The sequence below is a fragment of the Chrysemys picta genome, chromosome 18 (genome assembly GCF_011386835.1).
Source record: "Chrysemys picta bellii isolate R12L10 chromosome 18, ASM1138683v2, whole genome shotgun sequence".
Taxonomy (NCBI): Eukaryota; Metazoa; Chordata; order Testudines; family Emydidae; genus Chrysemys; species Chrysemys picta.
In genome coordinates this window covers 8135249-8148635 of record NC_088808.1, presented here as the reverse complement: position 1 = coordinate 8148635, position 13387 = coordinate 8135249, and the positions used below count along the sequence as shown (strand labels likewise).

The window sequence follows — 13387 nt, the reverse complement described above, 5'->3', positions numbered from 1 at the left end:
CTGGGAGTGGCTGGCTCATTACAGAAGCAGCTTTTCCTCTCCTGGAATTGACACCTCCTCATCTATTATTGGGAGTGGAATACATCCACCCTGATTGAATTGGCCTTGTCAACACTGGTTCTCCACTTGCGAAGTAATTCCCTGCTCTCCATGTGTCAGTATATAATGCCTGCATCTGTAACTTTCACTCTATGCATCCGAAGAAGTGAGGTTTTTCCCACGAAAGCTTATGCCCAAATAAATCTGTTAGTCTTTAAGGTGCCACCAGACTCCTTGTTGTTTCTGTAAGATGGTAACACCCTCTTCAACAGAGACATCTGATGAGATCACGGTCTAATGATACTCTACACAAAAGCTCACTGTTGTAATGATTATCATTTTGTCTCTTGATATGGACATGGCGACGATCTGTAAACCTATTATAACTTCACACACACAGTCACCGTCTCAAGGTGTGGTCTCTGGAGGGGATTCTGCTTCTCCTGACTGACCCTCCTTAGTTTGCTCTCAGTCAGGCCAGTTCCTGGATCCTCATCTCCAATTAAGCCTGCCAGCCTTTTACTCTTGCAGGCTCCTTTAGTCTCCTGGCTATTTTCTTGGAGGCAGCCTGGTGCGGGGCTGTTGCCACTTTGCCAGCCCAGACCTTCCAGCCTCCCCGTCCTTAGCTGTACTCTCCCCTTTATTGAAGGCCTTGTTTCCTCAATTGGGTTCAGCTGTGGGTGCCTACCTCCATGACTGGCAGCTGCGTGAGGTTGTGATCAAGCTGCTTGCTTGTAAACAGGAGAGACTCTCCTCTCTCCACACTCAATATGGGGTTTGTAGGCCCCGTTTCTCTCTCTCTCTCTCTCTCACACACACACAAGATCTTCAATGACTGTAAATGCGCATTGTTTCACTGAAGGAAGTCAATGGAGCTATGCCAGCTTATGCCAGCTGAGGGGCTGGGCTGGGCTTTCAAAGGAACCTAAGGGAGTCAGGCATCCAACTTCAATTGATTTTCACCCAGCTCCAACTTTTTTGAAAATCCCAGCACTGAAACTTTAGTTATAGCAATACAAACAATTTGACAGTAACAAATGTAAAGGCAGCTCAATTGTGGGGCCTAAATTGTTCAAGTGTCTCTAAACATTGCCTCTGAAAACTTCCAATGAAAGCAGAAATGTCTGATGGGATAACTGAGGGCTTGGCTTCTTCGGACATATTTAGAGGGGATTTTTCATACTTACAGGTAATCCTGGTTTCCCTGGATGCCCCGGCAGCCCACGTGGTCCTGGATGTCTCTAGATTTAAAAAATAAAGGCAAACAGTAACATATTTTAGAAATCAAAACTATTTGGAAAGAGACAAGACTCCAAATGATCATACAGAAAAAATCTGAGACCATGTTAGAGGATTTAGAGCACAAAATCCATGCAACACATGGGGTGGAGGAACGTTATAATACAGAGAAAAGGACTGTGACGTGGGCAGAATAGTTACATGGGTTTCTTTAAAAAAAAAAAAAAGGATTCATTTCTGACTGATTCTGAAAGTGAATGGGGAGCCAGCAGAGGTTCTGGAAGACAGAGCTTCTAAGGGGCGTAACACTGGATTCCCATCTCTTGTTTCCGTGAGCCTTCAATCCTAGGCTTAACTATGAGCCAAAAGTGCAACCCAGCCACTCCACCCTTTCCTGACGTACTCTGGTGGCATTCTCCCAATTTCCTACTTTAAGGGGCCACTAAGACCATCTTGTTTGACCTCTTGCATAACGCAGGGCAGAGAATTTCCCCCAATGATTCCTGGGTCAAGCCTGTCACTTCTGTTTGAGCTACAGCATATCTTTTAGAAAGACATCCAGTCTTGATTAAAAAAAAAAAAATTCAGGTGCTGGAGAACCCACCACATCCTTACGTAGACTTACTTAACAGGAGACACTCACCGGCCAGCCTGCGTGGAGAAGCTGGTAAAATGAGGATTGCTAAAAGGAGAGGGGGGAAAAAAGAGAGAGCATGTAAAAAAAAAACCCCATGTCTATTATGCCAACCAAAGCATGGCACATGCTTCTGTAGCCAAGACACCAGGAGCAATGCTACACTCCTGTCAGCTTCACGATTTCTATCACATTGGATGAGAACACCCGCTCAGGGTGTGTCTACACAGAAACTAGATAGCTGTGGCTGGCTTGTGCCAGCTGGTTTGGACTCGTAGGACTCCAGCTGTGGGGCCACTTCCCTGCTGTGTTGATGACAGGGTTTGGGCTGGAGTCCAGGTTCTAGGACCTGCTGAGTGGGAATATCCCAAAGCCCAGAAGTCTACACCGCAATGAAACTGCCCCGCAGCCCGAACTCCGTGAGCCCAAGTTGGCTGGCATGGACCAGCCGCTGGGTTTTCTTTGCTGTGTAGACATACCCTAAAGCTGCCGCTCTTTTTATTTATCAACCCGGCAGCACCCACTCTGTGCTAAGAGCTTTCCAGCTTTCCGCCCACGCCCCGAAGAGCTCACAGTCTAAAGACAGACACAGAGGGAAAGGGCTACAACATATCAGTACAGTGGCCAGGGAGGTGCTTGCCAAGTCTTGACAAAATAATGTTGACATGGCTCCCCCCACTCCTCTCCCCTGCCCAGTAATGCCTCATATTAATTGGTACAGGTCAACTACTTTCTCTACAGGTGTCAGAGGCGATCTGGGGTTTCAGAAGGGATTTGAATGTGGAGAGAGGAGGCCTCGTGAATGAGCTCTGGAAGGCCATTCTACTCCTAGTGGGCCGCATGGTGAGGTTGATGTGAAAAGCCGAATCGACAGGTGGATGAGGCTGGCGTTGTTGGTGGAGCAGACAGGTTGGGAGGCAACTTGAAATGAGACCAGGAAGAAGAATTTGGTAGGGCAGAGTTATGCAGGGCTTTTAAGGTGCCTTTCTGCTCTTGAATTCTTTGGATCTGTTCCCAAGTTTTCTCCTTCCATTCAATCCCACCTCTCAAACCCATCTCGCCACCTTTCATTTGATGTGGTAGAAGACGGGGAGCCCGTGAATGGATTCAAAGATGGAAAGATGATCAGAGTAATGGATGAAAAAGATATTTTAGGGGCAGCTTTTTATATGGACTGTAGGGAGACAAAACAGGGGTCAAGGAAGCCAGAGAGGGGGAGGTTGTAATAACAAACGCAAAATGATGAGGGCCTGGACTAGAGAATTTTATCCAGAGAGAGGGAGAAAGAAAAGGACAAAGCTTAGAGACATTACGGAGGGATTTGGGTTCCCTTTGGATGTGTGAGGGAAGCAGGAGAGAGGAGTCACAGCCGGCTCCCTCATTACAGGTCTGAGTGACGGGGAGGAGGGTGGCTCTGTCAGAGGTGATAGTGATGGAGAGAGGAAGGGGTTGAGAGGGAAGTGAAGGTGATCAGTTTCGGTTGTGTGATGTTTAAGTTGACAACGTGTCGGCCCTGGGATGTCAGATTGACAGGCAGGTATGCAGGATCTGATGGCAGCGGGCAGGTTGATTTGCCATTCGTCAGCATCAAGACGCCAGCCGCAGCCACATGAATGATTGCCCAGAGAAGACATACAGTGGAAAGAGCAGTGGTGAGGAGGGAGAGGAAGTGTGTGTGTGTGTGGGGGGGGGGGGGGGGGGGGGAGGTAAGGGGCTGGGCCATGGTATGTCTCCCCAGAAGAAGGAGAAGAGACAGAAGAATGGAAATGCACTGAGTGGGGTGAGAAGAGGAGAAGCAGCAAGGGGGACGGGGTCCCATTGTGCCAGGTGCCAGCTCCTGCCCCACAGAGCCAATAATGAGCTGTGAGACTCAACCTGTAGTGATTTCCTATTTTCCATTTTCATGTAAGATTATTCCTTTGCTCTGGAGATGGAGCCTCCTAGGTCAGGAGATCGTCAAATAGAATGAAACAGCAGAACAGAGGAGACCACCAAAGAGGTCTGACATGCTGCCTGTCTCTGAGAATACAGAGCCATCACTAACTGAAGGGGAAGGCAGAATACCACACAGAATGCAGCTGTAACCTATGCTAACATGGCGTGGGCTCCGTCTTCTTCTGTCTTTGGCAAGACTACGTATAGAGGTTTCCCAATCTGCTACCAGGTCTAAAGAAAATGCAGCTTATCCTTTTGGATCCAGAGCACCTGGGTTCAATCCCCGCAGATGACGACAGGCAGATGTTAAACAGACGATAAAAATTGAATCTTATGGAGGCTAGAAAACAAAAAGATTTAATAGGCCACCCAGTCCCTTGACTGGGGCCCAGAGAAAAAACTGCTGGAACAGGACAGTTTCTAGTGATTTCTCCAGTTCAGTTTAGAACTTCAAAAGTAATATGGCTTTGATTGCTTTTGGCGAGAAAATATCTCAGAGCCAAAGAGATCTCAGGGTCAGGAAACATCTCCTGATGTTCAGCCAACATGTTCTCTCAATTTCATCTCCTCGGTCCTTGCACTGAACCCTACTACACTGCCCCAGATATTTCATTCAATCCTGGCTGTTCACGGCCTCCTAAGTGACTGACAGGCTTGTTTTATCCCCCGCTTAGCCAAGCTGGACATATTTAGCTACTTTCATCTCACCCCATAAATCAGTCCCTCCAGCCCCTTAATCATCATTTCTGTTACGCTCTGAACTCCCTCCAAGAAAGCCACCAGGATATTTCAAATCCTGTTGATTTGTTGCTTTTACCTCAAAAATATGCCACAAACATAACTTTTGGTGGTTAGTCATGGAAGTATTTTGGGGACATTGCATTTCCTCTGGATTTTAATGTGAGCAGCAGCCGCTTGACAGACATTTAGAGCCTAATCCATATCAGGGTCAATAGACTGGATTCCACTGACTTCAGTGGGCACTGGATCAGTCCCTTCAGGAGCAAGATGCAACGGGCACTGCCTTTTTTTTTTTTTTACCATGCTCCTTTCAAAGTGTTTGACCAGGGTGGGGAACCTCCGGCCCACCGCTTCTTTTCATTCGGACCGCGGTAAGTCTCTGTGCCGTGGGCCAGATGTCCCGAGCCTCAGCGTCCCCCGCAACCGCCCTCGGGTCTCGCCGGCATGTCACTGTGGTCCCTAGGCGGAGGGGTGATCAGCGAAGCTCCGTGTGCTGCCCCCACCCCCAGCACCAGCTCCGCAGCTCCCATTGGCCGGCAATCACACCCAAACTCCCTCCCAGACCCTGCACCTCCCCCACACTCCAACCTCCTGCCCCAGCCCTGAGCCCCCTCCCACACCCAAGCTCCCACCCAGAGCCCACACTCCAAACCTCCTCCTGCACCCCAACTCCCTGTCCCATTCCCGGCCCCACCCCCGAGCCCACACCCCCAGCCCAAGCTGCACCCCCTCCTGCACCCCAACTCCCTGTCCCAGCCCTGAGCCCGCTCCTGCACCCCAAACCGCTTGGTCCAAGCCCGAAGCCCCCTCCCACACTCTGAACCCATTCCTGGCCCCACCCCAGAACCTAGGGAAGCCCCGAGTCTCCGCCCCCCTCCCCTCCCCCCGGCCTGGAGCCGCAAGCACCAGCTTGCACCTCTGCGTGGGGGGGGGGGAAGTCCCGAGCATCTGACCTCCCCTACCCCCCGTTGGGGCTGTCAGTGGCCCCTGACTGATTTTTTACGTGGGTCACTATGGACTCCAAACTGGAGCTGGTCAGGGTTTTTCCCCACAATATGTGTTTTCATCAGAGAATGCAATTAGTCAAAACAAATTCTTCACAGAACCATTATTGGTTTCAATGAAATGTTCATTGGGAAAGTTTATCAGGCCCAGGCTGGAATTTCTCTCTCTGTCTCAGTTTAACCAGAGACACCCCAGAATAGCCAACAGCCCAGAGATTATGGCACTCGTCTGGGCCGTGGAAGGCCCAGGTTCAAGTCCTTGTTCCAAATCAGGCAGCACAGGGACTTGAATTTGGGTCTTCTATTGAGCTATTCTTGGGTCAGTCTCTCTGTTTTTTCATGAAAAAAATTCAAAAGCTCTTGGTTTCCTCCTGATGCAGAATGAAGCCCAACGGCTGCGACCACAAAATGTTTTGCAAAATGGAATTCTTGTTTTCCAGCCAGCCCTACTCCAAATCACCATCTGAGATGTGCAAAAAGAAGCCAGCAACGCACTGCAGCAGGCAATACAAAATCCCGAGTGCTTATCCTGGGACCTAATGATAGCAGCGAGCCACTGCTAAAAGCCAGTCATGTGAGCTGCGTCGGTTGAGTATTCTGCCCCAGCTCGGTCTAAAAAATGACCCAATCATTCATTCAAAACTAGAGCTGGTTGAAAAATGATCAGTGGAACAGTTTTCCATTACAAAATGCTGTTTTATCAAATTCCGAATGTTTCACAGGAATGTGTCGATTTCAATTAAATTTGAGGGAACAATTCAACACTGAAATGAAATATTTCAATTTGACTTTCTTCGTTCGACTTTCATATAATAAAATCTTAATTCAAATTTCTGTATATGTGTTGTATTTAATGTTTTCCATTAGATTTAATATTTTATTTTAGACTTTTAATGTTTCAACAAGGTCCCTTAGATGTTGATGAATAGATATTTTCTAGAGTTTTTGTTCTGCAAAAGTTTCCACTTTTCATCATGAATTGGGACGGAAACAAATTTTGAAATGTCAGAATTTCCCATAGGACAGAAATTTTCCAACCAGCTCTACTCTAAATCCAAACGACAAGAACCTTTCTCGACTACTGATTTTCATTTATGGGCCGCTGCACTTCTGGATCATATCTCCACTGTATCTTTAAAAGAAAATTAAATTATAAACATTTAAAAAAAATAAAACACCACAAAGGAAAAGGACTGAAATATGACTGGGAACTGGGATTATTTAGTCTGCAGAAGAGAAGAACGAGGGGGGATTTGATAGCAGCCTTCAACTACCTGAAAGGGGGTTCCAAAGAGGATGGATCTAGACCGTTCTCAGTGGTGGCAGATGACAGAACAAGGAGCAATGGTCTCAAGTTGCAGTGGGGGAGGTCTAGGTTGGATATTAGGAAAAACTATTTCATTAGGAGGGTGGTGAAGCACTGGAATGGGTTACCTAGGGAGGTGGTGGAATCTCCTTCCTTGGAGGTTTTTAAGGTCAGGCTTGATGAAGTCCTGGCTGAGATGATTTAGTTGGGGATTGATCCTGCTTTGAGCAGGGGGTTGGACTAGATGACCTCCTGAGGTCCCTTCCAACTCTGATATTCTATGATTCTATGACCTGGGAAACTGGTCTCTCGGTAGTTTTGGCCCAGCTAGAGGAATTAAAAAACTTCTGGAGAAAGCCTCATTTCCAGTCCAGTTTTTTTGAGGGGCTCAGTTAGTTTGGAGAAGCATCCTAAAAACATTACGGCACAAATTCAATCCCCCAGCCCTTTGGAAGTTCTCTCATCAGCATGAATGACAGGAACACAGGAGGGGAAAGGTCTTATTTCCTCCTCCTGTCCCCAATCCTTTTCACTTTATTCTGGTCTCCAATACAGACTAGCGTCTGATTCTGCCTGCTCTCCCCAAGCCCCGGTCCACCACAAAGGCACAAAAGCACCTTAGTTTCCAAACAGAAACCAAACACCATTGATAGGACTGGGTTGCCATTCATTGCCAAGCTGTATACCCAGCTCCAGTCTTCAAGGCTGTGAGAAATCCCCCCCTTTCCCAGATTATTCCTGGGACATAGGAGGAGAGAGAAGGAGGGGAGTCTGAGAGAGCTCATTTACAAAAACAAACAAAGGTCTTTCACCATATGGAAATATTTCAAGCAATAAGCAGGGCTCTTGGGCAGATGATGGATGGATACATTTAACTAGCTCTAATGCTGCACCAGGCATTTCGGCTCCTTTAAAGTTTATCCCAAATTGATTAATGTGAGCAAATGGGCAAAATCCCTGACAGCCTGTCAAGCCAGGCTGTGGCCCATGGCAGCGGAGTCTCATTTCCCTCAGAAGCCTCTTCAGAGATATTTTTTGGAGGCGCTGGAGGAACTGGCATGCAGCCAATGCTTTCTCCCCGTGGCTTTTGAAGCAGTGAACTCAGGTGCACTGGGGGCTTGTGATGCTGTTTCATTAAACTGAAAAAAAAAAAAGAAGAAGAAGAGAGACTTGAACCCTGAATACAGGCCTCAGAAGCCAAGGGAAATCGATTGCTTTCTGCATTTTAAGCAGCTCATTGCCCGAAGGAGCTCTGGTCAGCAGAAAAGTGGAATGATTAGTGCAGACACTATCCGTGACATAACACCAGCACTAAGAGAGGTCACATTGATGGGCCAACTAGTTTGAATCCTGCCTCTTATTGTGGCTAATACAGGATGCTTCATGGGTCAGTGATACACTCCCACGCAGCAGCTAGCTAGTTCCAAAATGCCACACTGAACACTCGTGCAATAAATAAATCCCTTCCTGACCTCTCACTGGGGACCAATGTATGCTCTCCATGGCAGCAATCAGCCACCCATTCCTGCCAGGAGTCACACAGCCCTAGATCATCTTGAAACAATTTAAGTGCAATTAGATATGACCGCAACCGCTTCTGATCAGTGGAAAGAACGCACCACTCTAATAAATGTTTTTAACATCTGCTCTGGGAGCAGACATCTCCAGATTAGGGGCTGCATCGTGTAACATTTATCACAAGAAAACATCAGGAAGGGCCAGCCCTGTTGCCTCCTGATAGGAAAGTGCTCTCGGAGAAGGGGAATAGCATAGGCAGAAATGTCTGTTTTGCGGGGAGGAGGGTGCAGGGAGGCCATCTAGACTTCTTTGAACAGTATTCCACCTTCTGGATGCTTATCAGAAGCAGAGTTCTAGAACATTCCAGAATATTTTATTAGAGACGAGAAGACGTAGCCTTCATTTGCTAGCAACCTCCCTTTGACTCTCCTCTCAGGGATCCGCCGTGGTCCTTTCACAGACGTCACTGGAGTGAGACGTAGTCCCTGAGATGCTCTGCAGAGTTTAGGCAGTAACAGCCTGGCAACAACAGCAGCTCCAGGGTCACTTATGTGATCACTACAGTGTTACCTGCTGAGCCTCGTCACCACTGCCCCAATAAAATCGTATGAATAACGTTACTCTGCTGGAGCCGTTTCACTGGAAAAGACAGAGAAAGAAACGAAGAGCTAGTTCACGGATCTGACTGCAGCTGTTCTGTAGCAATTACCATCTGCCTCCTGGGTTCTGCAGCTTGCTAGCTCACCAGTGCTTGAGCCCAGCTTTGCGCTCCCAGTCCCACCACTTTGGGCACTGTGATGCCATCAGAGAAAGACTTCACTGGATTCTCAGTCTCGTTCTCACTCAGCACAGGGCAGGCTACTGCTCCACATTAGTCAAAAGCAACAGTAGCTGCCTAACGTACTAGGTAGCAGGACTCCAAGCAGAAGGCAACAGATGTGCTGTTGGAAGCACGGGACGTATCCTCACTCTTCTACTGATTTCACTGCCGTGTTCAGGTTATGATGGCAGCAGAGCATCTCACCCACAAGACCCATCCCAGGAGGGTTAAAGGAATGACAGACAGGTTCTGAAAGGAGCCCTGATCAAACCGTCCCACTCAGAAGGCTTAGTGGAGGGCTTTAAGGGTGAGAAAAGGAGGCAAAGGCCAGAAAGATTGCAAGGGGAGGGAGTCCTCAAGGCTCCATCATGGATGGTGGAAAACCTGTTCCCCCACATAATAAAGGAACAATGTTCTGGGGGAAAAAACCCACCAAGTTCTAAAAGCCAGATCAGTAACTGAGCGAGCTGATCAAACAAACTTTGAAAGGCTGAGCCTGAAACCAACCAAATCTTAGAGAGTGCATGAAAACCTCATGTTGTGTGGACTACACCAACCTGATGTCTTCTCTGAGGTCATCCAAGGTCTCAAGGAAGTCTCTCTCTCTCATGAGAACAGCCACTTCCCAAGCAACAGAACATTTCAGAGCCACCCAGGTGAGCTCAGATGGTTACAAACAAAGTCAGCTGTGATCTCTCTACAAAAGAGTTTCAGGGAAAATGAAGATTCCCGTATTACGCTGACAAAGAGATCAGCAAGCGTGTAGCCTCTCAATCTGGAGTGTGGCTGCATCGTTACACTTCGCGTTTGTTTCAATGTACGTCATTTTCTTCCTTGCCAGCAAAGCTGTAATGTTATCATTACCCGAACCTATAGCTAAATCTCCTCTGTTACACCCTGACACCCCAATATTCACCACTGTCCTGTAATTAGGATATGGCTTATACAAAGCATGCCTTGTGAGGTGTCATTCTAAAAGTCTTGATCTGCTAGACAGTAATGTCTCATTGGATTGTATGTGCTATCGTCGTGTGTGAACTTATGAAGTTTGGCTATGTATGTGTTGCTGAAACATGTCCTGAGGTTGAAAACACCCACAAGCAGCCTTTCAGGTACGACAGTAAAAAGGCCAAACAATGTTAATGGCTTACTGAGGAAATGCACAAGGATTACCCCAGGAACTGTGTACAATAGAAACCTCTCAGAGATAACACTAGACACTGGGAACTGTTTTACCCAGGTCCCAGCAAAAGAGCTTTCCAGCAAATGGGGAGAAGATATAAAAGGAGGGAAATGACATTATGGGGGGACCTCACTTTTCCAGGGTGTAACTGTGAGTGCTGGGTGAGTCCTCTCACACAGAGCTGACTTCAGTCTGTGTCTGCCGTTGGGTGTGGCCCTACCTGTGTGTGTGTGCTGCCTAATTCAGCAAAACCGAGAGAGGGAATCCAGGCTAGTGGAGCAAGAGAGGCTCAGTGAAACCCCAGTACATCAGGTGGCATTCCGGACAGGGGGTCCAACCCGTCACCTCCTCCACCACTGCAGTTACTGGGGTGGCCTTTCAACTACTCCGCATCATCTTTCCTGGTAGCTCTTTTCACCTGAAGAGTAGCAATTGGCTAAGAGCAAGGGGCCAGCCACTGCGTCCCACGATACACAAGGGTCCATGTTTTGTTCAGTGGACACATGTAGCAAGAGAATACACCATCTCTGCAGAGAACACAGAGCACTTGAGAATCAGCCTCCAAAACCCTGTTACAGATACCGTCTGTTCCCGCCAGATAATACGATAATACCACTGTTTACTGTGGGCTCACAACACTCAGACGAAAGATGGCTTTGGGCAATATTTTCAAGTGACAGAGTTTAGGCATGTTAAACAAACAGAATGCAAGTGCACGAGGCCAAACCAGGAGCTTTAATACAAAATGCCTCCAAATAAAACCGGTATTACAGGCAGGCAGGAGAAACGCATACCCATAGCTGGACAGAGCTCAGAACCGGGAACCAGGAATGTCAGAGTTCTAATTCCAATACTGAGATGTCACTTCACCCCATTTTGCAGGCAGATGAGGACTGGAAAGGTGACTGATCAGATAGGTGGCTGATCCCAAATGCACATGATGAGGTTTGCCGTTTAGCAGAAGGGAGATGGGGATTAGATAACCCCACAGGTTTCCTCCATCTCTAACTTCTGTTATTCTATCATCGCTCTTAGTTATTTACTGAATTTCTGGTCTATGGCAACAGGCAATCAGAATGGTGTGGATGCTGGGTTAGCTTTAGCCAAGAGTTTGGATAAACAGCACAAACCTCATGACATTTCAGCCAGTTTGAATTCTCGGGAGGAGTCTGGCAACATCCAAACCTGAAATTCACCCTCCCTTATAGTTCTGATCTGGCCTGAAACAAAAAACAAAACAAAAAATCAAAGAGGCAGGTTTGGATCTAGGGAGCTCAAGCCCAAGCTTCTCAGAAATTTGGAAAGGTTCAGATTCCAGGTGCTGGGTTTGCTCCCATGTGACCTCACAGGAAGGGATATGTAAAGTATTCACGTTCCATCTACCTTAATAGGAGTAGCAATGATCTCTTCACTATCTAGGGATGAAAACAACAGACTCTATAGACCCTTGATGGACCCAGCCAACACCTTGGAATGACACAAACCTCCCCTCTCCAATGCAATATGAGTCGCGGCACAAACATGCTGCATCACAACATCTGGCTGCTCTGTGGTGGATGCTCTCCATGGTACTCTCCGTGAATGAGAGCTGGGCCAGTTCAGTGGCTTCACCCAAGTGATAGCAGGCGCCAACTAACCTAGGAGAACACCGGCAGGAATGACCCAAATGTCCACAGGGCTGGGTTATCTTTTCTGATGGAAATGCCACTGCTCATGTCCAAACAGGTGATGCGAAAAATCCCTTGGCTGGCTTGGCTAGTGATGAACAATATCAAAAGCAGTGCTCATAGTCACGAGGATCCCTCTCATCTCCTGCCAAGCACCTGCAGGTCTCAGTCCCCTCCTCCAGAAGCATCTCTCACTTCCCCCACTGGCACATTGCTAACAGGAGAGCATAAGCAACACAGGCCCCACTGCCTTGAAATCGGTTTGCATTTCCCATATGGTGAACTCCCCTCCCCAGTCACGCTGGCACCTTCACAGCTCCCCCACCCCATCCCTTCCTCTTTGATGTTATTTACAAAGGGGAACGACGGAAGTAACGTAGACAAGAACACCCACCCCAAGAATGTACCCAACACACACGTGCACCGAGAGGAACACGTCCTCACCTGCGCCACCCCACCCCGAGCGCTTGCTTTTACAGCACACCTGCCCACGGCTGATGGAGCTACCGGCAGCAGCGATGAAGCGTTCTTGTTACAAGCTCGCTTTGTGAAACCTGCATTGCCCCCTCCTTTCTCCCCTCACACCTCCTGTTGAAATAATAAAAAGTGGGTTCCCCTTAGCAGAGGCGAAGCCAGGACACGCAGCTGGCGTCACAAAGAATACCCCTAAAGTACACGCTCCAGTGGCTCCTCAGAGCCAGCTAGGAACCTACACGGTTAATTGATCAACCTGTTGTGGCCACAGACCACACCGACAGGCTGGGCCACAGCAGGTCAAACCATGGGTCAATCCATGGCAGCAGTGGCCAATAGCTAGGGCCCTACCAAATTCACGGTCCATTTTGGTCAATTTCGCAGTCAGAGGATTTTTAAAATCATAAATTTGATGTTTTCAGCTATTTAAATCTGAACTTTCACGGTGTTCCCACCTCTTGTGGGGGTGGGGTCCATAGTGCAGCTCCATCTTCTGTGAATGTCCTGCCTCCTGCACCCATAAGTCCCCGATTATCGGCTGATCCTGTCAACTGCAACTGTCATGGGAAGCCACGGCAGCAGGAGGAAACCTGATCTCCGGACTAGCCACATCAGTGATAAGAACAGAGATCTAGAACTGCTTTCTAATCTACGGGGAGCCAGGGGCGCTGCCTTCAGGGCAACCAGCGTTGCTAAGCAGGTAGGTGGGTGCGTTTGGTACAACCTGGACCTTCTTCAGACTCCAGTGGCTTCACTCCTAGATCTGAGGGGCATTAATCCAGCCTGGGATGTCGTGAACAGGTGGATCACCATGGCCAGGTCTGTGC

The 13387-nt window shown here is 48.1% G+C and overlaps 1 protein-coding gene across 3 annotated transcripts in view; it reads right to left on the bottom strand.

The window, feature by feature from the left end:
- Window positions 1–13387, bottom strand: part of COL27A1 (collagen type XXVII alpha 1 chain) — a 253052-nt gene that overhangs the window by 95868 nt on the left and 143797 nt on the right. For all 3 annotated transcript variants that reach the window (XM_005309140.4, XM_065571907.1, XM_065571906.1), the window contains exons 10-11: window positions 1922–1960; window positions 1227–1280 (exon numbers count right to left, since the gene is read on the bottom strand). In XM_005309140.4, coding sequence (XP_005309197.4) covers window positions 1227–1280; window positions 1922–1960 — 93 coding nt within the window. The remainder of the gene's footprint in view (window positions 1–1226; window positions 1281–1921; window positions 1961–13387) is intronic.